Below are 27,940 nucleotides of genomic sequence, written 5' to 3' on the forward strand. Positions count from 1 at the left end.
TACCATGGCAACACAGACAAGCAGTAGTGGAGAACTTTACTTTGATCTCTTCCACTTTCAGTCAAAGCTCAAAGACATATTTCTCATATTTTAAGGTTCCTCCAGAACAGGTGACAAAAGTGGAACATAGCAAGAACCATGAAAAGTCATAAAACATTTTTTTCTGAAACAAAATCTGTATTTTCACTGTTTGATAAGAGCCTGACCTTTCCGAAAGTTCCCGAAAATGGCACAAGTTGTTTCTGTTAGCTCTACTTGCATTAGCATTTAGCTAATTGTGCTACATGAGCTCCAGGATTTGAAATATAGAATTTAGTCAACAGTGTGGTTATGGAACAGAAATCAGTTATTAAATTAATCAATATAGTTACAAATCTACACAACATCTGATATAAAGGAAAATATTTTTTTCTTTGTTTTGAACAGGCAGTGAGGGTTTCCATAGTTACCACAGTTGATAAGAACACCAGCAATAATATGATAATAAGGAATTTAACGCAACATTTTCACGGAACTTAATCAGTTGTTGTTTTGTTGTTTCTGAATCCGATTATTGTTAGTCTGACACAATCACCCACTTGGAGACGTTGAAACCACACAATCCGATCATTAGCGACTATGCTACCATCACAAACATTTAGAAAAGTGGTGAAATGCTCCTTTATTCCTGGTTTAAACCCTTGTTTTCATGCAGAGCTCCTATCACCGGCTGATTTGATAAAATCCATACTGCAGAATCACAAACACAACTTCAGCTACTGAGCGCAACACAAGCGTCGGCCCGTTTACGCGGCGTGCAGATGTAACTTAACCCAGGAGGAATCGATGCTACGTAGGGTGTAAAAGTCCTGATGTCACCCAAACGCATCACTCGTCCGCAACACAATCATCAACCAGTGAAACTGGTGACGGGATAAAGACCCGATGATGTGACAAGTGAAACAAGGCGCCCCCTAGTGGCTGGCCTGCATTGCAACGCCTCACCGCTATATTGGTTTCCAGGAAATTATCATAACATAAATGTGGATGTGGCACAGGTGTTTATAGCTCCGCCCCCTGTTGTTTTTGTTTTGTCTCAACACCTGACATGAGGAGCGATGGCATAGCATCTCTTCAGGCTTCGCTCGGTTCTCCTGCTGCAGTCTGCGGGTGCGTCCTTCGGAACAGTTTTCTGGAAGTATCGTCTCTCCGTGAGCGGCTGAATGTCAAAGAAAGAGCATTCTGATTGGCTGCTGGGACAACGTTTATAACCTCGGCCACCAATAACCTGAGTGAGACCAGAGGAGCCCAATGACACGTTGAACGTCTTTGTTTTAGACCAGCAGAACCAGAAATTCCTGTGACAGGAATCACAACAACTTCCCAATATTCCCAGTTCTGAACCTGTTCTCTTGATGAGATGTTTCAGGAGCGACAGGAGAGCTGTCGTGAAATCGAACTTTTGTTTCGAAAAAACAAAATGGCTGAGACGTCGAGGAGATTGTTCACGGGGAAGCACAGAACGGCCAGGACATCTCAAATGTCCGGACCAGTCGGATCACCGTCAGTCGTTGTTCCGGTCCTTTGGTGGCTTCAAAAGCAAAGATGAAAGAACAACACAGGGGCGACGCAGCTGCACCCACGCTGCAGCTGGAACTGCTCACGTCCCTCCAGCTCACGTCCCTCCAGCTCACGTCCCTCCAGCTCACGTCCCTCCAGTTCCCGTCTGATCGGACTAGAAGTCATAATCCCACCCAGAGTTGTCATCCGGAGGAGGCTCATCCGTGTCTTCAGGGAAACTGTCAAAGTTACTGGTGTCGGTGGGAGAGGAAACCTGGACGAAATAACATGGTTAAGACCGGCGGACTGACGCTGTCCACCAGGAGAGGGGACTCTCAGCTCAACTTACGTCAGGCCTGATGGGCGGAGTCAGAGTCCCTTTCCTCAGACCCTCCCAGTTAAACCCTTCAAACCACCTGGACACAGAACATAAAGCGTTTGAATCTTGGCCCTGCTTTTACGTACAACACTCGAACGCCTCCTCTGCCAACTCACTTGTGTTTCTGGATGTCTTTAACGCCGCTCTTCTGGTTCCCCAGTCGCTCCGACGGATTATCTCTGCGGGCACAAATGTTTCCGTTGAGAAAAGACCGCCCTGACGGAGCAGCTCGGACATGCGGCACCTCCTACCTGCAGAGCTTCTTGATGAGGTTGGTGGCATTCTTAGTCACCTTCTTAGGGAACTCCACCATGTCGATGCCTCTCAGGATGATGTTGTAGGTCTTCATGGGATCTGGACCTGAGAAAGGGGGGCTGAGAGACAGAGGATCACAATGAGGCAGGGGAGCTGGACAAGAAGAGGGTCCTGTCCATCGGTCTTATCCTCACCTGCCTGTCAGCAGCTCGTACATCAGGATTCCCAGAGACCAGTAGTCCGCCGACACATCGTGACCTTTGTTGAGGATGATCTCTGGAGCGACATACTCTGGGGTTCCACAGAAGGTCCATGTCTTCTTGCAGAGGCCGATCTTCTTGGCGAACCCAAAATCCACCTGGAGGTGTCACCAAAGTCGCAGTTTTATTATCGCGCTCAAAGAAATTTCCACAGGCTTGCAGATTATGGTTGGCCTAGCCTAGCACGCTCTCATAAGCCCGTGCTTAGCGATAAAAGCGGACGTACCAGTTTGGCATATCCGTGGCTGTCCAGTAGGAGGTTCTCAGGCTTCAGGTCTCTGTATATGATGCCTTTGGCGTGCAGGTAGGCGAAGGCTTCGACCACACAGCCCGTGTAAAAACGAGTGGTCGTATCATCGAAGGAACCCCTGAAAGACAGGCAGGGTAGACAAAGCAGTTTTATTTGTAAAGCCAGAGAATTCAGGATGACGCATAACTGAGGAATTACTTTCTGGGATACTAAGAACACGTCTAATCATTGTTGTCCAGCAGGGGGCGCTTTATCCGCAAATCAGTGGGTGGAGTGTGGGGACTCACCTGTCTCTCAATAGTGTCCACAGCTCTCCTCCAAGACATGCTTCCAGAAGCATGTACAGGTATTTACGATCCTTAAACGTCCGGTACAACCTGAACACACACCAAACAGTATCGTGATGACCAACACGCAGAGTAGACAGTGAAGGCAACATGCCCTAAAATGATCTCTGACCAAACATGCTAGTTAGTGTAATAATACACCCAATCACAATCCCAAGCAAGTGACAGTTGGACACTTGACAGGGTGGGCATGTCCTCCATGGCCTCTCAGTAGAATGAGACTGCTGACGGGATGCTTGAAGGTGGACAGAAGGTTTATTTAACCCGATGTGCAGCGTTGTTAGCTTTTCTGACCTGACGATGAAGTCGCAGTGCGCCTCGCTCATGATCTGCTTCTCCGAGCGGATGTGCTCCTGCTGTCTCGTGTCAACGATGTAACGCTTCTTCAGGATCTTCATGGCAAATGTCTTTGCCTCCTCCTTCTTCAGCTGCACCTGAACGACAGAACCGTCGCGTTGGTCATCAGCTCCTCTCACGGATGTTATCAAGGCTAGGCTAAGCTAACAGGTGCTGCTTACAGCCTCTTACATGGGAAGAATTAAGTTTCACCGTTGGCATTCGTGGTCAGAGCGGCTGTCTGGAGGTCAGAGGTCACATGTTTCCTAATGACTCACCCACTAAAAATACCTCCAGAGGGATGATGGGAAGCCCAGAAAGGGGGATTCCTTCCTGTGTTTGGTCAATCTCCCTGCAGGGCTTCCCCTCACTAACATTAGGCCCCGCCCTCAACGCCACCACCATCCCCACCCACTCTGACCTGGCTATTTTGGTTCCTCACAGAACCTGATCATGTGATTACAGGAGTCCAGTTACCAGAACTGATACCCCCCACCCCCCCCCCCCCACCCACACACACACACACACACACACAAACAAACATCAGACTATGTCTGATACTGAGCCATTGATCTGATCTAATCCGATTTGATAAGGTGTTTAATCAGATCCTACCAGCTCGACTCTTCCAAAGCCGCCAACTCCCAGCGTGTCGACGATGTTGAAGTCATTCAGCTTCAGACCGGAGAAAAAGGCGTTCTCAGCCTCGTACCTGGAGGTAAAATAAACACAGTGACACCTTTACTGAACACGGGGATACAAAGCGTTGGACGCTGGAGCAGCGGAGCAGGTCCACAGTGTTTCCTGAAGATGGTTGAGATGTTGGCCATCGTAGCGTACCTGCAGCATTTGACCACATGGAAGAAGGGGAACTTTTTCGTGGTGTGGATGGAGAAGGAGGAGTGAGGAGCAGAGAGGCTGAGCTGCTCCCTCTGCTGCCTCACCACCAGTGGAAACAGTTCCCTCATCTTCGGACTTTAGTTTGCAGGACCAGCTGGGTTCTTAAACACAACACAAAATGGTGGCCAAGGAAATGTGGTCGTCCTTCTTCCTTTGCTTGGTTCAACACCGTAAAAAAGAGGATGAACTTCTATATGAACTTCTATATCTAGTTCTATTTTCAGGAGAAGGTTCTGCAGAGCATCTGTAAGAGTGCCGTCTCAAACGAGGAGGTCCACCTCCAGTTCACATGGCAGTGCTGCAGGTCGGAGGTTCTGTTCAGGCGGAACCGCTGAAACGGGGAAGCAGCTAGATCCTCCAGCTCTGTGGGCAGTGAAGGACCAGCTGAGAGCGATGCAGACCCCTGGGGAAGCTGGAGACCGAGTCCAGAACGGGAAGACCTGTAGCCGCTAAAAGACAATGGTTCTGTCCCAGAGTCCGTTCAGCACCGAGGCTGCTGGTTTCTGAGCTCACTCACACTGATGCCTGGGAACAGGTCAACCTCTCAGAACCCCAGCCAGGGACTGTGGGCGCGCTATTTTTAGCACGTGTAACATTACTGGGAGGTTACCGTCGCTGACAACGGCCCAAAGGTCGCCTTGAAAGGTTTGAAGAAGAAAAACAAAGAACCACAACTGTCAAGAAGTTCTGATCAAAACCTGCTGGATCCTAAAGGAAGTTCTCAGTTAAAATGCAACCAGATGAAAAAATGTGAAATCCTTTTGAATTCTGGGATATCTGATGAAAAAATGTGGGAAAAGATTCAGAAATTAGAAACAGAGAGGGAAAAAAACCTGTGAGGAAAAAAAAAGGTCTGATTCAAAGAAAAGGTTGAAAAGGGACCAAAAACAAGCGAAAGAACAAAAAATCTTCCAAAAACAACAAATTTGACACAAAAAAGCAATAAAATCAAAATTCATCCCAAAAAAAAATAAAAAAATAAAATCCATCCACAATGAGAGTCGAGATCTTTTAGAAAACCCACCAAACTCCCACAAACGCTGTTGTATTAAGTTAAACATGATGTCATCAGGACGGTCATGTAACAGGAGTTGGTGCTGCTCAGTTTGACCTGTGTGATATTTCCAGGAGAACAGCTGGAGAGGATCTCCTTACCTTCCTGGACCTGCACATCTCATCTAACAAAGGAAACGCCCACGGCCACCTCCTGGCCACATAAACACTCAACCATAGAACTGTGTCCAGGGGAACGGAGAACACAACTCCATGTGTGTGTGTGTGTGTGTGTTTGAAGTGAGGCCGTTTTGGTTGGTCCTCATAATTTAATAGGACTGTTGAGACAGATTTCAGGTTGAGGGTCTAATGGGGGTTTAGGGTCATGGTTGGGGTTAGGAGGTACTAACAGAAGATTCGGGCTGCAGTAAGGAGAAGCATTATGTCTGAAAGTCCTCTCACTGATAGTGGGTTAGGGTTAGGGTTAGGGTTAGGGTTGCATGTGTGTGTGCATGTGTGTGTGACCCCAGTGTGTCAGATTACAGTTATATATATATAAATATGGTTTGATGACAAAAAATAAAAACACTTTTCAATTATGAAATTTTTGTAACCAAGAAACAAACAGATGAGAGAGAGCGAGAGAGAGAGTGTGTGTGTGTGTGTGTGTGTGTGTGTGTGTGTGTGTGTGTGTGTGTGTGTGTGTGTGTGTGTGTAAATTGACCTTATTTTCTTGGGGACTGTGAGTGAAACCCCTTTTGTGAGGGCATTTTAAGTTGACACATGCAGTTTTCTGTCATTGTTGTCGAGAGTGTCTGAAAAGGCAGTTTTTGATGTTCAACATCGGTGTGATGAACACTGAAATACAGACTTTATTATATAAAGCGAAACTTTAAACTAAAGAGGCTTCAGTAAAATAGCTCCCTTAATAACACGCTGGCGTGGGTGGGGAGGAGGAGGCGGCGTGGGTCCACTGTCGCTTCACTACATCTGTTTAACAGGATCAATTCTGACTTATTAATAATCAATGAGCTGTTTAGCTACATAGGACTCACTTGGCTTTCGCTTCAACGTCCTCGTATCCTCTGTTTGAGACTTCCTCCAGTCCACCAATCAGATGCTTGAATGAGCTGAGGTGAAGAGAAAAGGACAGACGAACAGAATCTTATCAATTTGATTCAACTCTAGATTATTTTTTTTTTAAATTCTTTTATTTCTATTTTTTTTGGTCAAATTCAGATCTTCTCAGCAGCAGACAGCGTGGTGGCCACCAGGGGGCAGCAGTGGTGCAAGCTGTTGAGGGTGAACCGTGTTTAACTTCTACCAACGTGGTGAAGAATGGAAGATGTCTTACTCTCTGTCAATGACCAGACAGGTGACAGCGTCCGCCGCCATGACGTTAGCTGTTCTCACGTCCTCCCTGTTAAAACAACACAGTCCTGTTCCGTGAGAAACTCTTTATTTCAGATCTTATCTCATGAGAAACGTGTGTCACGCTAACCGGGAGTGTGGAGGATGAAGCGAGTTCGTGTGGGAGGCTTGAATATTTTCATTTCTGTTTTAAGCTCGTTTAAAAAAAATTACAATAATAATAATACTCAGACCTATTGACAGCTAAAGTGCACTGGTGACATCACTACATTGATTAATTTGTGGTAACGCTAAAAGCTGAGTGAGAGGCTTTTAGCACACACGCTCTTGCACATGTTTTTAGCGTGTACGTGAGTTCTGTTTCTGACTATAACATGGAATTCTGCTTATGGTTCTCCAGAGGTTCCACGTGTGACATGTTTTACATTTGGTTTGCTGCTGTAAAAAAAGCAAAGGGGGGTTTGTTAAGGTTAAAGTTAAATGTTCAGGTTTCAAAGATTGAAATTCTGCAGGTTTGGAATCTCAGGTTAGGAGTTAAAAAAGGTGATGGATCAGGTCTGGGTCTCAAGAGCACTGGTTTGGCTCCCTGGAGGGTCTGGCCCTCGGGACAGTCTGGCCCTCGGGAGAGTCTTACCCCTGTAAGGCTCTCTCTCCAAACCAGTCGCCCCTGGTCAGTTCTCTTAGGTGCACTGGCCCCTGATTGTCTGGATCCTCTTGGGTCACATTCACCTGTGTCACGAGTGGACAGTCAGAGCGAGTCAGCGGTGGTTTTACAGGTGATCAGACGTGTCTGCTACCTTGCCGTTGCTGATGATGAAGAACGTGTCTCCTCGCGCTCCCTGTCTGATGATGTAGTCGCCATCCTCATAGTGAGTCTGAAGACACAAGGCAGCGTTTGGATAGAGGACTCATGATGCCACCACAGAAGAAGATGACCCATGGCGGTAAATACAAACGTTGGACAGTATCATGTCATCATTAATATGTAAATGTCTGAGTGGGTGTGACTTAAAAACCTCCTCCATGACATCAGCCAGTTTACTGAGGGTTTCCTCTGGAAGACCCTTGAAAGTAGGAACACTGTGGAGAGAGAGAGAGACTTTTATTCTTTCTTTATCTCACAGTCATTGAATCATACCACAGGATTTGTATGTTTGCATGGTAGCACAATCCATTCTATATCTGTTAGCATGCGGTGATCTGGCCTGTGTGGGTTCAGGCGTCATTAGTATTAAACGAGCACCTGCTATCTTCAGTCTCACTCTGTTAGTATTTTTTCAGATAGCATCTATGATGTTTGCTGTGCTGAGGCCATTGTTGCTCTTTTGCTGGTATTCGATTGGCTGTTTAGTGGCCTCACCTCTTGAGGAAGTCCATATACTCGGCGTGTTTGATGAGTCCGGTTCTCATCATGATGGTTTGGTAGCACTGACGGTCGATAGCCCACAGTTTCACATGGACCAGTGCTGAAATGAGCAAATTACCCATTGTTGTTGTTTGTTTTTTAGCGCACACCTCCTATTTCAGGGTCAAAGGCATTTTTTTCTTTGTCTTTGTCCTTCACAAAGTTCCGTGTCTGCGGTTCTAATGTTCCTCCATAAGAACAGTACTGCATTCCTCCCACAGAACCTGATGGCATTACTGTGGTCATCACTTTTTATTTTTTGTTTTGAATGCTTCTCAGCTCCTGTCTGTTGCTACGGAGATGCTGAGTGTCTCTGTAACCATGGAAACAACACGAGACAGCAGGAATTATGTAGGACTGGGGACAGGTCGGAAGTGCTGGTGTTCTGAAGGATTTTTATTCCCATGTGAACACTTCAGAGTTTCCGTTCAACATCAGTCAGGAGTCAGTAATAAAAGTGTGGATATCATGAGAAGGTGGTACCATAACAACAGAAACCTGATCTCACACATTCACCACAGTCTTGCTTCAAAAGTTTCAGTTGCCCGTTTTTTATTCTTGAACAACCTGAATGCTACTAGAGATCAACTCCAGGTGGGGCTCACTTGATGCTAACCTGATGCTCGGGGGCAAAAAGCTACTACGAGAACACACAGAGCCCCTCGAACCCAATGCGGTTGCCAAGAGATAGCGTTGCCAAAACTGAGGATTACTGGCCGGTAGTGGACGGAGTTGCCTGGCAACCGATGTCCAATTACTCCATCAGGAAGAGAAAAGTTAGGAAGACACACACATACACACACTCTTTGTCTCTTTCTCTATGCCCCTAACCTTCTCCTCACTCTTACTCTTTCTTACTCTCTTTCTCTCTAGCCTTACTTCTTCTCTCTCTCATTTTATTGCTCTCTCTCTTGATGAACTCAACATGATGTCTCCTGATAGACGCCTGTTGTCGCGTTAGCGTCTGTCTGAAGACGCAGATGAAGGTGAAGTCGTCCACTCACTCCTGACGGTTGCCGTCCTGGTGCAGTTGTACAGAATGGCCAGCTCCCCAAACACTTTTCCCGGTCCCATCGTGCACAGCTTCATCCCCTCCTTGGTGACCTCCACCTTCCCCTCTGAGCAGGAGACACAAGTACAGACATGGGTTTATCATCTTCATCAATAATGCTAACAGCAGTTTTGTATCCCACCCTCAAATAAATGAAAGAAAAAGTCAGATTAGTAAATGGAAATGTGTCACATGCTTTGCTCCAGACAGCTAAAATGCAACTCACCTGATGTGTGTTTTACCAACCCTGCAGGTACATCTAGCCTCCAAAATGCAGTGAAGTACCGTAATTTCCGGACTATAGAGCGCACCTGATTATAAACCGCAGGTATCCCACGTAGTAATATGGAAAATTAGATCAAAAACATTCAGTACCAGTATATGTTTTTATTACCGTAAGAGACGAGTCACTGACGAGTGACAGACAGGTAAGAAACAACAGGCACTCTTTTCACTTGTATGTTTATACAGAGACCTTAAATCCAATTTTTATTACGTCAGGATTTTTAAACTTTTCAACTAAATGCTTTTTTTTCTTAACGGTGTCTGTAATGCAGCTACCTTGAAATATACGTTTGTGTCAGCTACACACAAATTACGTTGTTTATGCTTTTTAACTCAAACAATGAACAATCTGAAACTCCCCGATGGCCCACCTCTAAAATCTTCTATTTTCATCGCGGTGGCGATTGCTTTTGCCTTCCGTCTGATTTGTACAGCGGAAACACCGCGGCCGCCTGCTCTCTGTGTGTTGACCCAGTCTTCCAGAACGTTTTCAAGCTCATTGACCCAGTCTTCCAGAACGTTCTCAAGCTCGGGCCACCTGCGATGTTTACGTCTAAAAACTTTTGTCATCTTTTTGCTTTGGATCAGTTCTTTATGCTGGCGTCTCCACCTTCTCGCCATTGATTACCATAATGTATGCCAAGATTACACGCGGCAGCTCGATTTCCTTCTTCAACCGCCAGAGTGATCGTTTTTAACTTAAAAGTTGCATCACTTGCTTTTCTTCTAGTATTTTCCTTGTTGATGAGGGTTAGTAAAAATGACTGATTCACAATAGTTGTGATAGTGCGCCATGAAAAAAAACATAAATAAGCCGCACCGTTGAATAAGCCACAGTGTTTAAAGTGTAGGAAAAATAGTCCGGAAATTACGGTATATGAAACCATTTTTAATCCTTCTCATTGTAGTTCACACCAACTAATGAGTCAATCAACCCTTCTCCTCCTCAGAGAACAGCTTCTTTCCCTTTGGTGGAGAATCTGCTGGGATATACCTTTGCTGGTACTACTTCCACAGCTCAGCATCCTATCTGTACCAAAGCTGAGGCAGAGGTTTGGAAAAGCTGAGGAAAAGTTCTGTGCTGCTCTACCAATTCCTCTCCCAGAGGACCCTCTCACCTGGTGGAGAGAGAACTAGTTGATGCATCTCAACTCCTGTTCTTATACAAGAACTCGCATACTCCATCAACACCCACCAGTCATTAAGTACAAATTAAGCACTTTTTGTTTTTCTGTGCTGTTTAATTATTAGCAATAACAGAGGATTTTGTGTTTGCTATGTTATTCCCATAATTGACTAAGAGCAGCTTTTTCTGTAATCACAGAAAAGAAAGATTAGAAGGGAAAGAGAAATTAATCAGTTTTTCCCTACATATTTCCATACATTCCATTATAAAAAAAGTAAATATTGGAGCGTCATCTGTTATGTTTCTTTAATGATCATTACAAAAGTAGGAAATGATTACCAAACTAAGATTTATATCCATTTTTTTTTTAATCACATTTTGAAATATTCATGCATAAATTGCTGAATCGAGGTACATCGGTAATCAGTTTAGAATCGAATCATTGACCTCCAAATCGAAATCAAATCAACTTTTGAGGTACCAAACGAGTCCCACCCCAACTTGAAAATATTCTTACGAAGAACATGTTCACTTAATGCGGTGGGCACAATACCTTTATCATTTTTGCTCAAGTCAACTGAATTAGTTGGCCATGATTCAGCAATTTTCCCACAATATTTAAACACTTTGAAATATGTACCGTTTGTAACATCAACAGGAAATTAGGTTATTTTTATTGTTGTTGTTTTTTAACGTAGATACCCCGAAAACCTCAATGTTATAAACATATTCCAAAGCTGTCAACAATGCTAATTCACAATGTTTGCTAGCAGCTACTCAATAACTATAATAATAATCACTCAATAACCACATCAGAAACTCTGGAGTTGTTGGAAAACGTCTCTTTCAATGGTTAAACACCTCTTCTAAACCAGCTTTGCTACTTTTTTACTTTGGCAGGAAGGAGTGAAAGGTTGTCTTTTCCCAATAACAGCTTGCTGTTGAGGCTAATACTATGTTTTAAAGGTTCATGTCTTTCGAAACTGAGAGAAAGATTCAGCAGCTTTCAAAGCTCATTATAGATAAATTTGTCTCTCCCGAGTGGAACATCTGAGCTCATCAGGTCACCTTTCAGATAAAGCTACTTGCCTTGGCTAAACTGGGTGATGAAATGTAATTTGATTGGAATTAGGGGCAGGAATTAATAAATTAAAAGTTCACTCTTTTCCTTTTCAGGAACAGTTATTGACAGAAGAATGTCATTACTTCTTTATCGTCTCTTTTTTTGGTTGATTTTCCTTTTTCCTTTTGGAATTGAAAGAGTCTATGTCTGAAATAAATAAAAACATAACATACCCTAACAATATACCTCTGCTCAGACTCAGGTAAACTCTTTTTTTCCCTATGCCGGCCAAACTTACTCTTGGCTCTGTTCTATTCAGACAGTTCAGTGAGTTTAATGTGTTAGTTTTGGAAACGTAGTTGAAGTTGTCTGATGGTCTCAGCTCCTGCTAGTTGCATGATGGGGCAGAGCGGGTTACAGAGGTGACCCTCTCAATAACCTTGCTCTTCTTCCCTGATCTAATCCCTATCCCTAATCCCTACCCTATTCGAGATGATCTAATCCTGATCTAATTCTCTCAAGACCTCTCTTCCTTGACACTTTTGTGTCAGTTGTCTCTTCAGGGGCTGCATCAATGGGCAGGAACTTACAGTGAAGGAGGACATCTCAATGTAGTGTGTGATGTGGACCCTTCCCTCTTACAGATTTGACCAAACACATGGGCCCCCATTGACCTGACATGAATTGTTCACTCCAATCTGCCAATTCAATTCAATATAGCCACTTTATTTACTCCATAAGGGCAGTTTAAGATGCCAAAGAGCAGCAAATTTCAAGACATAAAGAAACAAGAACCAATTTGCAGGCAACAGCATCATAAAGGTTGTATCTTATCTTATACTGGATCATATATTTTAAAGTACAATTCAACTATGAATCCTTCCCAAATATTAACATTCCACACCAACACCCCCTCTCCCCCTCTTGGTCACTATGGAGGGAGCTATGGAAGCCATAATCGGCTATAAGGTTTTGCCTTGGCACTTTCTGTCCTGGCCTTTTGGTCTCTGGCTGGTCTAGACTTTGTAAAGATTTTCCATCATAGCCAAAATATTCATGGTAGCCATGATAATGACCTCCTTTGACATAAACTCGGACTCATTACACAAGAACCACGTTTTCAAGCCTTCAATTTGTTCCATTTCTGTTAGGAATTCATCATCCTTCCCCCATCTGGTTTTCTGGATAACCCATCAGCATCAGCATGAAGTTATAAGTCAACAAAACTGTTATAAATTATAAATCAAGCTCCTCTCTGGTTGTTGGATGAAGCCAGAAGGCAGCAAGACAGAGGCAGCTGGTGCAACTTATTCCAGTCTGTAGATCAGCTCAACAAAACACAGCCTTCACAAAAAGTGCAGGAACATAACTAATAGTCCTTATAAATTGTCCACGTTGTGTCTTCTTTCCTCCCTCAACGGTTACACAAAATATCACAGAACAATTCCTAGTACTACTCTTAATAATCGTTCACTCACATATTTATGCTGGAACGTAGCATCAAATATGAAGCTTATTGAAAATAGCTTACAAAGAACATATGTATTGATCACACTTATGCTGGTGGAATTAGCTGGCCATGAAATAGCATTTACAATAACATACTGTTTGTAACATCAACGGACCACAAGCTCACCCAATATGCTCTTTAAAGCATAATTAAAACAAACATCAAATTTATAAACCTATTTCGAAGTTTTTACAGCCAGACTACTAACGCACCCTGTTGGCTAGCAGCTAACACCACATCAACAATGTCGACTTTTCTTTCAATGAATCAATAAATGTTGCGATCCAATGGCTGTCCAGACTCCCGGGGGACACTAATGTTAGCTAGGATGGTGGCTGAGTTTCCTGATGATGACAGGAAACTCAGTTTTACTGCGCCGTACTTTCATAAAGAGGCGCCGTACCTTCATAAAGGCTATTTGAACAGCCTCTTATCTGATAAGCCTCAGAAACTTTGGCTGCGGAACAAACAGTTTGATAATAAGTGAACGTCACAAAGGTGAGAACATCTCCGCTGTGTCCATCCAGCAGGAACGTAGCTGCTGTTCAGTGTCGAATCTCTAATGTCAAAGAGGCTACAGCTGAGGGACCAGTGCATCCTGGGTAATGGAGGCGCTTTCTCAGAATGAATCGGGGTAAAAGAAAATCACGTTTTTCATCAATATTTCACCACGACTGCCGCTGCTTCGATACTTGCAACATGTGAAGCTGAACACGGTAGACACGTGGCATCATGAATAAACACGAGTGGGCAGAGAAACACACACGGCTGTACTGTACTGCACTCTCTCTCTCTCTCTCACACACACACACACACACACACACACAAAATGCTCACTTGTATAAATCAGTCCCACCTACATCAGCTTCAGAAATGACACGTTGACATCAAGACTAGGTTAGCTACTGGGTACTATACTAGGTTAGCTACTAGCCTAAATTTGCTGTACTGTAATAAAGAGATTTCCCATCATGCTCCTTGAATATTTCCTTGTTTATGTGTTTGAGATCAAAATCTCAATTTTTATTATTCTTATTTTTAAATCCAACACACTGATTATAAAACTGTAAAACAGGAGGAAAAACACACAAGAAGTTACCATGACAACTGCATCCAGAGTACCGTGTCTGTGTTTGTGTATGAATTTGTATGTGTGTTTCTGTCTTTGTATATGACTCTGTATATCTGTGTGTGTGTCTCTGTGTGTGTGTCCTGTCTTTTGCATAATGAGACAAAACTGCTGCATCTGTTTCTTCCCCCAAATGCAGAATTAGTTTATCTCTCTCTCTCTCACACACACACACACACACACACACATACACACACATACACCACACACACACACACATGCATGCACATTTATCTATCAATCTTGCCATGGTCTGTTTTTAGGAATCACTTCCTTTTCCTGTGACAAAGCCGTTATATTTAGCTTCCATCTGCACCCCCTCCACACACACACACACACACACACACACGTGTGCGCGCCCACACACACACACAAACACATATGGACTCCCCTCTCTTGCACTCATCCTCCATCTTGTCTTTTTTCCCCCTGTCGTTTCTTCATCCCTTGCCATCATCGCCGTCTTGATGAGAATGAACTGTCAGATGTTGCGTTCCTGCAGTACACCTACTGACCAGTAGGGGGATATCAGATTTCGCGAAGGACAGGAGTCAAACACCGGACAAAATAAGTGTTTTAAAACTACTTTTGCTTTGTTTTTGTTGTTGTCTTTTTTACTGAAACACCTGCAGTCTGGTTGTGAGGTGATGTATGTCTGGAATCAAGATGAGATGGTTTCAGCGTTTCAGTTCCGCCGCCCTACATTTAAGATCTCTCCTTCACACCTTCTGATTCCGCCCACCAACAGCAAACATTCACCATCTGGACCATTGTTGAGACACGGAGACAAAACGCCGCTCGCTGCTCCGTCCCTGCTCTGTTCCTGACTCATCACTGCTTCCTTTCTGCGCTGCCGCTGACCCATCACTGGGCTATTCCTGCACTCGTCCAGATCTGTGGATCTAGCTAGGCGTCAATTGGCAGGATGTGGGCGTCATGGCCAAGTTACGTACTTTATTGTGCACGTGTGTGAACAACGTGCTTGGGCACGGCGGGGCTCGCGAGTGTGAGTGCACCTTCACACACTTTCAGCCTAGTTCGGACTAGAGTTCGCTGCTGTAGCTTTGGAATGCTGAGGGACTTCCCATGATGCACTGGGCATCTCTGTTCTTCTGTGGATCCTCGTGTTCTGTCAGTGATCTCTGTCTGACAGGTTCTCCTGGATTATGTTTGCTAATTAGCCTGGATTAGCTTGTTGTTAGTAGTTCCTCGCGGAGATGTTCTTGTGTGATGTTCGTGGTTCAGGAGCTCACCTTCCATGACGTAGACCAGCGAGCCCACGTCCCCTTCCTCGATGATGCAGGCGTCTTTGCCGTACTCCACGGGGTACATGCAGTCCACGATCTCATGGATCTGGGACAGTTCGAGGTTCTTCATGAAGTCATTGTCCAGGATGGCCTCCCGGATCATCTCCTTGGACCTGTGAGGAGTTTCAGCACAACTGATGATGCCTTCAAGTGACAAGGACAAGAATCTGAAACTAAAACATGAGAGAAAATTGATTTCCAAATCTTTAAAGGTGTTTGCTGTTACTAAAGACCCTGAACACACCACAGACTGTCCTGTTACTAAAGACCCTGAACACACCACAGACTGTCCTGTTACTAACGACCTTGGACAAACCACAGACTGTCCTATTACTATAGACCCTGGACAAACCACAGACTGTCCTATTACTATAGACAAACCACAGACTGTCCTGTTACTAATGACCTTGGACACACCACAGACTGTCCTCTTACTAATGACCCTGGACACACCACAGACTGTCTTATTACTATAGACAAACCACAGACTGTCCTGTTACTCACGACCCTGGACACACCACAGACTGTCCTATTACTCACGACCCTGGACACACCACAGACTGTCCTATTACTATAGACAAACCACAGACTGTCCTGTTACTAAAGACCCTGAACACACCACAGACTGTCCTGTTACTAAAGACCCTGAACACACCACAGACTGTCCTGTTACTAACGACCCTGGACACACCACAGACTGTCCTATTATTATAGACAAACCACAGACTGTCCTGTTACTAAAGACCCTGAACACACTACAGACTGTCCTGTTACTAAAGACCCTGAACACATCACAGACTGTACTGTTGCTAAAGACCCTGGACACACCACAGACTGTCCTGTTACTAACGACCTTGGACACACCACAGACTGTCCTGTTACTAACGACCTTGGACACACCACAGACTGTCCTATTACTATAGATCCTGGACAAACCACAGACTGTCCTGTTACTAAAGACCCTGAACACACTACAGACTGTCCTGTTACTAAAGACCCTGAACACATCACAGACTGTACTGTTGCTAAAGACCCTGGACACACCACAGACTGTCCTGTTACTAACGACCTTGGACACACCACAGACTGTCCTGTTACTAACGACCTTGGACACACCACAGACTGTCCTATTACTATAGATCCTGGACAAACCACAGACTGTCCTGTTACTAAAGACAAACCACAGACTGTCCTGTTACTAACGGCCCTGGACACACCACAGACTATCCTATTACTATAGACCCTGGACAAACCACAGACTGTCCTATTACTAAAGACAAACCACAGACTGTCCTATTACTAAAGACCCTGGACACACCACAGACTGTGCTATTACTAAAGACCCTGGACAAACCACAGACTGTCCTATTACTATAGACCCTGGACAAACCACAGACTGTCCTATTACTAAAGACAAACCACAGACTGTCCTGTTGCTAAAGACCCTAAACCCACCACAGACTGTCCTGTTACTAAAGACCCTGAACCCACCACAGACTGTCCTGTTACTAAAGACCCTGAACCCACCACAGACTGTCCTGTTACTAAAGACCCTGAACCCACCATAGACTGTACAGTTACTAAAGACCCTGGACAAACCAAACTGTCTTGATGTCACTACAGACCCTGACATCTCCACAGAACATTAAAGAAAAAAATAGTACAAGATTGGAAATTTCCCACAGCGGACCATGATGGTATTGCACATTTCAGACCTGAAGACTACATTTATCTTTTCTATAGTCTATGTTACAAAGCCTGAACAAACACAAAATGTCGCTTTTCTAAAGACCGCGAACAACCCACAGATTGTCCTAATTTCAGTACAGACCCTGAAGGCACCGCAGACTATTCGTAACGAACTTTCAATATGAGACTTTCAGGTAGTCATTAACCTGTCATCTATCACGAAAGACAAACAGAAAAGCACATATGTAAGACACACATGGCCACGCACGCACGCACGCACACACACATGCACACAAACAAAGCATCTGACAGGGTTTAATTTATCATCCCACTGATTCTGCCCGTCAGCATCTTGCACTGTGTGCTGATGATTAAAAAAAGCAGATTTTATACCCCATATGAGGGGAAAATGAATAGAGAGGCCAACAGAATACCTACTATTGCTAACGAAGAGAACTCGTAGCAATTCATAGACTCGAAAAACAGACAAGAGGGGAAAAAATAGCTGTTTATGGATCTTTTGGATCTTTTGATCTTCCTCGGTGTGCTGGATATCAACAGAGGAACCCGTATAAAAGAACCAGCAGCAGAGGATCTTTAAACTGATGTTAGACATAGGAGAATGCCACGTGCAGTCTGCATCAACATCCCACCCACACACCCACATGCACCCACACACACACACATAAAGGACTGCTGTGTGCAACCTTTCAAATCTGCGCTCAGTGATAAAATATTTTCAGTAGCCGTTAATTAATAGGGAGTAAAAAAAAATCTCTCCATGACTTCCTGTCATCGGTACAGATGTTCTTAAAAAAAACAACTAAGACTTCTCACGAAAAAGTCGGGGAACAGAGATGATGTGAGGAGACAACAGACGTCTCACTCTGAACAAACAAGCTGAGCTGAAAATCGATGCCTTGTTTGAACGTTTTCCTCCTGACTGGGCAGCAGTAAAGGTCTGAGGGAGCACTTAGTGGTCAAGCCAGTGTACAGCACATTTGTGTCGAAACGGTTGCATTTGCTACATTTTTTATTTGCTCCATCTGCTGTCGCCGAGGTCACGAGATTCCTGCAGTTCACCACCAGGGGGAGCAGTTCTTTTTTTTTTTTTTACTGAGATAGTTCCCTCGTTGCCTCCGCAAATGGTGCTGATGTGTATAGGTCTAATTAGCTACTTCTCAACAGATTATGATCCAGGAGGATCTTTGAACCTCCTGATGGAATCTTAAACTAAAACATACGAGTAGAAAGTGATCAGAACCAGAATGAACGGATGACACAAAGACAGGAGGGCTGAAAGGAACCATTACTGTGGGCTCTTGGGGTAAAACGGCAACGTGACGTGGCTGAGGTCGCTGATGTCACAGGCAGTGGGCTCCGCTGAGATGGCCTGGCGCTTGCTGCGGTGCTGGTCCGGCTGGAGGACCAAGCTCTGCTGCTGGGCCTGGACCTGCTGGGCGGTGGCGGGTCGGAGCACGGACCGGTATTTATCCAGTTCATTCTGGAGTCGCTGGATCAGCTCATCTTTCTGATCCAGCTCCAGCTCCAGCTCATCGATCAGGGTGTCACGCTGCCGGAGCTCCTCGATCTTCAGCTGCAGAGCATACTGCAAGTCCCGCAGGGTCCCCATTGGACCTCTGATAGGGTTCTTTCCCTTTCTCTGCTTCCCAACTCTGATTGCTTGACTCTTCAGATCAGACGTCCCCTCGCTCAGGACCTTAAGGATCCCTTACTTGCTTCTTCTGTTAGTGAAAGAAACTCCAACCCCTCAGAGGGCTCCTAAGATCCTTGAAGACGGTCCTGCGATCTTCAGACATCTGAATTCCTTGACGTTTTCCTGTGGATCCTCCGTGGACCTTCTTTGGGGTCTCTGAGATCGCTCTAAGATTTCAAGGACTCTCGTTGTTTAGACTCCTTTAGAACAATTTGTTAAAAATCTTAAATCTGCAGGGTTTCTAGTTTGGAAATAAAAGCAAAGAAATAAATAAAGTTGTTTGAAATGAAACGTCGTATTTCCGAATTGTCACAATAGGAGAAAATAATGAAAAAAACATTTAAAAAAAAAAAAAAGGTTTTCTTGGCGTGATCGACGTCGTGTAAAAAGGTTGCAGCTGATCAGACATCAAGGTTGTCCAGGAAAGCGCAATAAAACAGTCGAAAATCCGCGGACAGGTCCAGCTGGACACGGGGACAACAGGTCTCTGCTGGGTCCGCGTCAGGCTGAGCGCAGAGTCCGCGGAGTCCGGAGAGGTGAGTGAGAAGATGATCCCGGAGGATGCGGAGCTGCAGATCTGCTCCGCTTTAATTAATCACCTTCATTATTTTAACACGATTAACACGGAGCTGCAGCAGCTGCAGCTGAGGAGCCCCTGAAACTTCTCCTCCTCCCCCGGATCCGAGCCAGGAGAACCGGAGAGCAACACGTGGTGTGGAGGCACGACTCTGCCAAGAATAGCCGCGATAGCAGCCAGAACTTTCATACATTTTTCGGATGTATTCCTGTAAATTTCAGATCAACGCGCGAGTGTCAAAACTAGAGCTGAAGTAAAGAGAAGAACACTGCGATAAATGATCACGAAAAATTTCCCTCAAAGGACAAAAAAAAAAAAAAACCCCGCTGAAACTGCGTAAAAGTTTGTTTCCGGGGGATGATGTCATATTTAAGAAAGACAGTAGGATATATAACACTCCTATTAAAACATGGTTCACACCTCCCCTGCACGCACGCGGACAGCCGAATAGCGGTCCTGGGGTCACGTGACTCGCTGCTTCGGGGGTCTTTGGAAGAGTTCAGGTCTCGCGCAGCTCAGAAAGGAAAGACCCTCCAGAGTAGCAGACGATGGACTGCTGCCATCTGTCGGTCAGGTGTTGTAATTGCAGCATGTCATTTTTAAAAAGTAAGTTAAAAAAAAGGCAAACTCCGCGTAAAAGGTAGTTAAATTAAAACGCGTTAAAGATGTTAAAAGTTAAAATAAATACGAAACTGATTCTTTGTGAATTTCATGCTGGGAAATGTGATTAAATCCTTACGTTGTGACGTGAAACAGTCAAATAACTCAACACTCAAGCAGTTTAAACTTTATTTAACAAGAAAACAGAACAAAATGTGCGTGTTTTAAGGCCTTTGACCGTCAGCCTCTATCTGCATGAAAGTCCTCTCTTTAGCTGTGGAACACTGACGCACGCACGCACGCACACACACAGACACACACACACACAGTCATTATCTGTGCGTGTCCACTGATAGCAGCAGGTTACACATTAACTACGTGTAAAGCTAACACGGAGACAGTGAACCTTTGGAGTCTGATATGATGTGTGATCTCTCTCTCTCTCTCTTTCTCTCTCTCTCTCTCTCTCTCTCTCTCTCTCACACACACACACATACACACACAGGTCCCTAATGACATGTGAATGCTCAGTCATCAGAATGACTCGGCTCTGATCGGAGGAAGGTGATCTCTGAAATTGCTCAGGTGAGTTTTTCTTTTAAAATGTTTTCAAAATAATTTTTATTTGAACACACAGATACCCACACACAGATACCCACACACAGACACGCACACACACACATACAGAGGTGAAGTAAGAATGTTAAGAACAGTAGCCATCAAGACAAACATGGCTGACTGAACAAACAGGCCGAGAGACTTTAACATGTGTTAAAGTGGAGAGAGAGAGAGAAAGAGTTTTTGTCTCTTGACCCAAAGTGTCCTTATTATTATTGTTCTGAATGATTGTTATTACTGTAATGATTGTTGTTAGCACTTGCAGTGGCAGTAGAAGTGACAAAAATCAATCAATCAACTTTGAACCTTGATTAAAGTGTGAAATTCCAAACACACAGAATTTTCGCAGACTTATTTTTTGTGCTGTTATGACTCGGTCCTGATCAGCGGAGGAGCTGAACCTTGCGCTTGCAGATGCAGAAGCTGGACCACGGTGGTCTGTGCTGGTCTCAGGCCCTGGTTAGGGTCAAAGGTCAGAGTCACTGCGGTCTCAGGCTGCGTTGAGGGATTTTGTTTTAAATAAGAAAAAGCTTTTTCGTTTTACTGATGAAAAATTTATAGTTGATGGACACAAAATGGCTGTGTGTGTGTGTGTGTGTTGTTGTGCATGCAACTTTGTGAGGACCAGAATAGACATTTTGCCTCCAAAGTGAGGGCTCTCAGGGTCACAGCTTTTGCTGAGCTTTTGTTCAGACGTTAACTTGATGAAATCAACCGTTTGTGTGGTTTTGGTTTGTTTTCTTGTAATGAAAGCGTGACGAGATGCTGTTGTGAGGCCTGGGGATGCCAGTGAGAGTCCTCACAAAGGTAGTAGTACAAATGTGTGTGTGTGTGTGTGTGGGTGTGATGATCGGTTTCCTGTTTTCATCTTCATCACTTGCCTCCTCTTCGTTTTCACCCGTCCGCCGATTGTTCATCAATACCGTCAAAGTCAAGGAGATGATCAATAAGCTCTGGACAGGAAGTTTGTGTCAAATCCTCCTCCATCATGTTTGATCAGAGTCTGTCAATGATTAGCAACAGAACCTTGACCTGATCAGAACGTGGCGGCGAGAGCACTCTGACAGCAGAAAGACTGAGACTACAGTATATCCTGACATCGGCCCGATCAGATTATGAGTAAAACAGCAACGGTTTCAGTTCGATCCAAATAAACCGATTTTTAAAACTGGTTCTACGACGGACGAACAAGCGATGACTCGCCATTTTCTCTGTTCTTCTTTCTGGACTCGGTAAATGTATTTTCACATGTTGGAGCTTAACCGTTTCTTTTCTCTTCCAGTGAGCGTCCATAATTTCCCTGATTTACATACTGCTGTCAATCACACCCAATGGAAGCCAATCAGAATGCAAGCGGGGACGAGCTGACGGGGACCCAGAAGGAGGTGCAGCTGCGAGCGCTAACGCAGCGTACGGGGTACCAATTGCGGCAGGTGCGATTGTACGATATGCGCAGAGCGCCCCCTGCTGCCAGGCAGTGTAAAACGCTTATTTTCGGTTGCTATGGTTGGACGTCAAACTTTTTCAAACAAACCGCTATCAAACAAGAGCGTCCTGCTTCGTTTTAGGAGAACGGCCAGCGGCGCTATGGCGGCCCTCCACCCGACTGGAACGGCCCTCCACCAGAGAGGGGGAGCGAGATCTTTGTGGGAAAACTGCCAAGAGATCTGTTTGAGGACGAACTGGTGCCGCTATGTGAGAAGGTGACGGAGGAAAGGAGGTCCCTTCGTTCCGCCTGTCTCTTTTTAACCGCTGCTCTCCCCGTCTTCAGTTCGGTAAAATCTACGAGGTGAGGATGATGATGGACTTCAGCGGGAACAACCGAGGATACGCCTTCGTCACCTTCAGCAACAAACAGGAGGCCAAAGCGGCGATGAAGCAGCTCAACAACTACGAGATCAGGTGACGCCAGAGATAGAAAGTTGAGGAAGAACCCAAGTTTTTGGTCTTCTTCACCAGTTAAACGATCGAATCTTTTGGATGGCGCCGAGGCAACGTGTCACAGAGCCTTCTCTCTCCGCGGCTGCGCTTCACCTCCACAGAAACGGACGTCTCCTTGGAGTTTGCGCCAGCGTGGACAACTGCCGCCTGTTTGTGGGCGGGATTCCGAAAACCAAGAAGCGCGAGGAGATCATGTGCGAGATGAGGAAGGTCACAGACGGGGTCCTAGATGTCATCGTTTACCCGAGTGCTGCCGACAAATCAAAGAACCGAGGATTCGCCTTTGTCGAGTACGAAAGCCATCGAGCTGCCGCCATGGCGAGGCGCAAACTACTGCCAGGTGAAGCCTAAAGAACACACACCTTCGTGTATGAGATTTATGAATGTGGTGGAGAGCTCAGGCGGAACTGACGACAGTAGAGCTAACAGTTCTAAGACAAAATCAATAGTTATGCTAGCACCTGTAATTAGCTAACGTTGTTGCAAAGGTTAACCTGGAAGGGATGTCCAAAAGCCAACCCCGAAACTGTGAAAACCTTTTTTTTTTTTTTTAAAGTATTTCAATGCTGCCAAAGTTACAGAATTACAGCTGAAAGTATTTCGTAAAAGGAACTGCAATAAAACTCGTTGAGATTGTTATCGCACGCCGGCCGCAGCCCTGCGTCACCGGGCTGGTATCCAATTTGATGGGTTCAGTGATAAGATAAATGACGGGAGTGATCGAAATATTTCAGAAATTATTTTATCGTGTTCAAACATCAGTGTCAAACTCCCTAGAAAAGGGAGAAAAAAGTTATCTGTGTGATAAAGCATTTTAAAGTGAACTCGAAAGCTTCTGTGATAAGATTTTATTGGTCCAGCACAAGAAGATAATGAGCTTAAACCTTCACATTTGAGGTCAGGTGGGTTGGTGCATCATCGACATCATCGTCTGCTAGCACCTCAGACCATTTTCCAAGTACACAACGCGATGTTTTCTTGCTCAGGTCGTATTCAGCTCTGGGGTCATGCCATCGCAGTGGACTGGGCGGAGCCTGAGGTGGAGGTCGACGAGGACACCATGGCAACTGTAAAGATCTTGTATGTGAGGAACTTGATGCTTCAGACCACAGAGGAGACCATCGAGAAGGAGTTTAATAGCCTAAAACAAGGTACAGCTCAACTCACAGGTGGCGTGCCACAGGGATCAGGTTTAGGTCCCGTAACTCTTTCAGCTAATCTTTAAACCTGAAGATCTTTAGAACTCCTGGTGATGTTTTATGGTGACGGCTAATGCAGGTGCAGTGGAGCGAGTGAAGAAAATCAGAGATTACGCCTTTGTGCACTTCACCCAGCGAGAAGATGCCATCCATGCCATGAACGCGCTCAACGGAAAGGTCTGCTTCCCCGTCGTCCTAGCAACAGCCCCACCCCACAGCGACGTCATCACTGTCTCCTTCATCCAGGTGGTTGACGGCTCTCCCATTGAGGTGACTCTGGCGAAGCCAGTGGACAAGGACAGCTACGTCCGATACACTAGAGGAACCGGAGGACGGGGTGGATCTCTGCAGACCGACTACGCCACCTATTCAGTGGGACAGGTACAGCGTTATGTCAACACCCTCTGACCACAGCGTCAGTAGGCTACATCTACTCAGGCCTCCGCCTCCCCCTCCTCCAGATGTACGACCCTTCGACGGCGTATCTCGGCGCGCCCATGTTTTACGCCCCACAGACGTACGCGGCCATGCCAGGTCAGTTTCGCTTTCCGCTGGCGAAGGCGCACATCGGAGGTCGAGGTTTGATCAGGCCGCCGTCTGTCCGAGGTGAGAAAATGTGTTAAAAGCGCGAATCTCAGTGACGTCACTGCGAACAGTCGTCTATCAATGAATTCCTTATACGGTAATCACAGAATCCTTTTACCATCTATTTTCTTTCCAAATAGATTTAAAAAAAAAAAAAAAAAAAGAAAACTCACTTATTCCAAATGTTTGAATGAAAATTGATTGAAGAAAAAAATGAACGATGGGTTTTGATCGATAATCGATAAATGATTCCGCTGTAGTTCAATTCCTGACCTGAGGGGGGGAAGAACCGCAATTCTATCTCCTCTGTTTTTCCTGCTGAATCGACTGGAATCAAAGAGGATCAAGTGGATCAGAATATAAACAAAAACCACTCGTGTGAAGAAAAAGTAAACCCTCAAAAATGGTGGATGATAGACTGGCTGTTGCCATGACAACTGCTGCAGCTCGCGCTAATAATTGACCAGTTGTGATTCCGCTCTTGCCCTGATTTCCTGTGATTTGATTGATTTTGCTGCCTTTTCGGTCTCCTGTAGAAATTTACATGACTGTACCTGTAGGGGCTGCCGGGGTTCGGGGGCTGGGTGGGCGGGGCTACTTGGCCTATACCACCGGGCTTGGAGCGGTAGGTCGATGTGGCAGCAGTGGTGCGTCCTACCTGAAGGTGGATAAACAGGCAGAGGAGAAGTTGTACGAGTTGTTGCCAGGCATGGAGCTAACCCCCATGAGCACCGCTGCCATGAACCTCAAGGCCGCCGCCGCCATCAAACCTGCACCACAAGTAAGAAAACGTCGCTTCTCCACCACCTGAGTTATTGCCCTGGAGAAAACAGACCCGAGAGGTTTTAAGACAAATTGTTTCAGTTTAGCTCACATGTATGAGTTTAGCGTAGCCCAGGTGAACCATCAAAACGGTCCTTCTTTCCCTTAAACTTTTTGACTCATCTGTCATGGACCATCTGACTCCTGAGGTGAAGGTGTGAGACAAACCAAGAACTAAAGAGTTCAATCACCACATTAGCTTAGCTTGACAGTACTCATGACTGTGTCAGAATAAGAAACAGATCAAAACTTGCTACATTTCAGATTCTGGTATTGGTTCTTATCAGGTTCTGGAGGAGTTGTGTCAGAAGAACAACTGGGGTCAACCCGTCTATCAGCTGCACTCTGCCATTGGTCCAGACCAGAGACAACTTTTCCTCTACAAGATCACCATCCCTGCCCTGGCAACACAGTATCCCAACGTGTACGTGTGCGCCTCATCAGCAGAATAGTACTAGTACTACTGCTGGTACTAGTACTACTACTGCTACTAGCACTACTGGTGCTATTAGTACTACTACTAGTACTACTACTGCTACTAGTACTACTACTGCTACTAGTTCAACTGCTACTACTAATACTACTACTGCTACTAGTTCTACTGCTACTACTACTAGTACTACTGCTGCTACTAGTTCAACTGCTACTACTAATACTACTACTGCTACTAGTACTACTGCTGCTACTAGTACTACTGCTGCTACTAGTACTACTACTGCAACTAGTACTACTGCTGCTACTAGTACTACTGCTGCTACTAGTACTACTACTATTACTACTGCTGCTACTAATACTACTGCTGCTACTAGTACTACTACTGCAACTAGTACTACTGCTGCTACTAGTGCTCCAGTATTTACTCATGTTTCTGCTGTCTGTGGCTGGTGCTTCACCTGCAGCCGCTTGGCCACTTGCTGGTTCATCTTGGATTGATGTGGTCTCTTTCCCATGCAGACATCCCTTCACCCCCACCAAACTGTGTGCGGTTGTAGAGGAAGCGAAGGTCCACGCGGCTGAACACACCCTGCAGACGCTCGGCCTGCTAACCGAGGGCGCTAGCGACGCCGGCTGTGCGACTACATCCGCCGTTGCCTCGGTAGCCTTCCCAGGTATGTGAAGGTCCGTACCCCAATCTGACTAACTCTCCACTTCAGAACACTCACTAACAAACAGGTCAGATACTCCGATGTTCACAGGCTGCACAATAATGCGATCATGACCAGATGTAGCTGTAGTAGAGTAAAAGTACTGCAGTCTTACCGGCTGCTTTGCAGTAATTGCAGGACATTGATCATGTGATGTGTGCAGGTTACGCACTGGTGAGCCCGGCGTCGTCGGCAGTAGCATCCCAGCTGAAGCAGGCCGTGTCGCTGGGTCAGGATATGACCGCCTACGCCACCTACGATGGCTACCCCGCCTTTGCTGTGGCGGCTCGCCACGGTGACAGATATGGCGTTTACTAGAGGATTAAGACTAAATAAAAGTTTTGGGTTTTTTTTTTTTTTTTTTACTTCAGGGAGGCGTTTGCTGGAGGTTGTGAAAACGGAAAACGTGTGATCAGCCGCGTCTTTTCTACAAAAAGCTGTATTGTGTGAACATTTTCTTGGATTTACCAGGGGGGTTTTTTGTTGGGTGTTTCTATTCTTTTACAGTCAGACCAAACCTGTCAAGTCTCATTCAAATAGAAGGTTAAAAAGAATTTTTGGCCTCAAACCTAAAGATGGCCCGTGGTGTCGTTTCCCTCCACACTGTCTCTGCTTCTCCATCGTTCCCTCAGTCACATGACTGTTCCGCTTCATTGAGATTGGCTGAAAAGTTTGTGGGAAAATGTTTAAAAGCACATGTCTGAGGTCACACTCTTTCATTTCTAACTTTTATTGTCAACCATTTTGCCCTATTTAGTCCAGACGATAAATCAGAGGATAGCAACGGTGTGAAGTGGTTCTAACTGCGAGTTCGTTGCCGCGTTTCTGTGTTTCCACATTTACCTGTCGAGTCACGATACAGCTTTGAAGATTGACGCGGCCCAGTTTGGTCAAGCGAGACAACTTAATGTTTGAAACATTCGGCCATTTGCAAGGGTTTCACATTCGATACTACGACTTATTTCAGTTGGCGAAGGACAAGTTAATCGACGTTAGCTGCAAAAGTCCTGACGTGCGGTGTTTGCTAATACCTTTGAGATTTAAGATGGTAGTAGTCTGACCCGATCATTTTCTTTTGTTTGCTTCTGAGTTGACGACGTAGCGTCATCCGAGCCACGAACACGCAGAGGCGGAGACAGTATTAAAGTGTGTAAAGCACTTAGAACTTATTTTTTTACATAGGGGATAAAGGACAAATATCAAAAATACTGTCTGTGTTTCAGGGTTTTACCTCCATAATGAAAGGGTGAAACCAGAACAACACAAATTGGGAGGATTTGGGGAGTTGTGGGTACTTTGATAATCTGTCATTTTCTGAAAGAACCTTATTGAATCTGAAGCACCTGTTCTGTTGTTCCAGCTTTGACTAATAAAGTTTGTAAAATAACTTCAAACGCCTCCTGTTTAAACATGTCTTGATGCTAACCCGCACCATTGGTCGGACTCCTCAATAACCAGTTTTAACCGTTAGCTCCATCCCTTTTTCGTCATGCTAACTACGACTTGAATCTGCAAACAAACATCAACCTCGTGGCTTTGAT

General features: G+C 45.1%; 2 protein-coding genes across 6 annotated transcripts; one reads left to right on the plus strand and one right to left on the minus strand.

The window, feature by feature from the left end:
* LOC101075569 (cGMP-dependent protein kinase 1-like) lies at positions 1-19,978 on the minus strand. Of its 2 annotated transcripts, none has more exons than XM_029839877.1 (18): positions 19,910-19,978; positions 15,453-15,619; positions 9,040-9,153; positions 7,991-8,096; positions 7,647-7,710; positions 7,428-7,505; positions 7,265-7,359; positions 6,614-6,679; positions 6,315-6,389; positions 3,982-4,078; positions 3,325-3,464; positions 2,971-3,060; positions 2,660-2,801; positions 2,368-2,531; positions 2,170-2,292; positions 2,035-2,097; positions 1,889-1,955; positions 1-1,813 (listed from the first exon to the last, which is right to left on the minus strand). In XM_029839877.1, the coding sequence occupies exons 2-18, from the start codon at positions 15,607-15,609 to the stop codon at positions 1,715-1,717; spliced, it is 1,740 nt and encodes a 579-aa protein (XP_029695737.1). In that variant the 5' UTR covers positions 15,610-15,619; positions 19,910-19,978; the 3' UTR covers positions 1-1,714. The 2 variants fall into 2 exon arrangements, with proteins under 2 accessions (XP_029695737.1, XP_003961186.1); XM_003961137.2 differs by lacking the exon at positions 19,910-19,978 and adding an exon at positions 18,509-19,813.
* Positions 19,979-20,630: 652 nt separating this feature from the next.
* a1cf (apobec1 complementation factor) lies at positions 20,631-27,793 on the plus strand. 4 transcript variants are annotated; one of them, XM_003961202.3, is made up of 13 exons: positions 20,631-20,674; positions 21,990-22,140; positions 22,276-22,410; positions 22,479-22,609; positions 22,750-22,988; positions 23,635-23,799; positions 23,927-24,024; positions 24,094-24,228; positions 24,309-24,453; positions 24,969-25,213; positions 25,542-25,678; positions 26,209-26,363; positions 26,563-27,793. In XM_003961202.3, exons 2-13 carry the CDS (start codon positions 22,039-22,041, stop codon positions 26,715-26,717), a joined length of 1,842 nt encoding a protein of 613 aa, XP_003961251.1. In that variant the 5' UTR covers positions 20,631-20,674; positions 21,990-22,038; the 3' UTR covers positions 26,718-27,793. The 4 variants fall into 4 exon arrangements, with proteins under 4 accessions (XP_003961251.1, XP_029695745.1, XP_029695752.1 ...); XM_029839885.1 differs by having other exon boundaries at positions 24,993-25,213; positions 26,563-26,717; XM_029839892.1 differs by having other exon boundaries at positions 26,209-26,373; positions 26,563-26,699.
* The last annotated feature ends 147 nt before the right edge of the window (positions 27,794-27,940 follow it).

This window comes from Takifugu rubripes, chromosome 1 (assembly GCF_901000725.2).
Source record: "Takifugu rubripes chromosome 1, fTakRub1.2, whole genome shotgun sequence".
NCBI lineage: Eukaryota > Metazoa > Chordata > Actinopteri > Tetraodontiformes > Tetraodontidae > Takifugu > Takifugu rubripes.

Excerpts from the sequence above, each read along its gene's own strand:
- LOC101075569 (XM_003961137.2), bottom strand. The coding sequence starts at position 18,828 with ATGGGGACCCTGCGGGACTTGCAGTATGCTCTGCAGCTGAAGATCGAG. Across the intron at positions 7,506-7,646 it reads TGGCTGATGTCATGGAGGAG|ACTCACTATGAGGATGGCGA; the intron begins GTTTTTAAGTCA and ends TTGTGTCTTCAG. Across the intron at positions 6,390-6,613 it reads TGTCTGGTCATTGACAGAGA|CTCATTCAAGCATCTGATTG; the intron begins GTAAGACATCTT and ends TCTTCACCTCAG.
- a1cf (XM_003961202.3), top strand. The coding sequence starts at position 22,039 with ATGGAAGCCAATCAGAATGCAAGCGGGGACGAGCTGACGGGGACCCAG. Across the intron at positions 22,141-22,275 it reads CGGGGTACCAATTGCGGCAG|GAGAACGGCCAGCGGCGCTA; the intron begins GTGCGATTGTAC and ends GCTTCGTTTTAG. Across the intron at positions 26,364-26,562 it reads TGCCTCGGTAGCCTTCCCAG|GTTACGCACTGGTGAGCCCG; the intron begins GTATGTGAAGGT and ends TGATGTGTGCAG.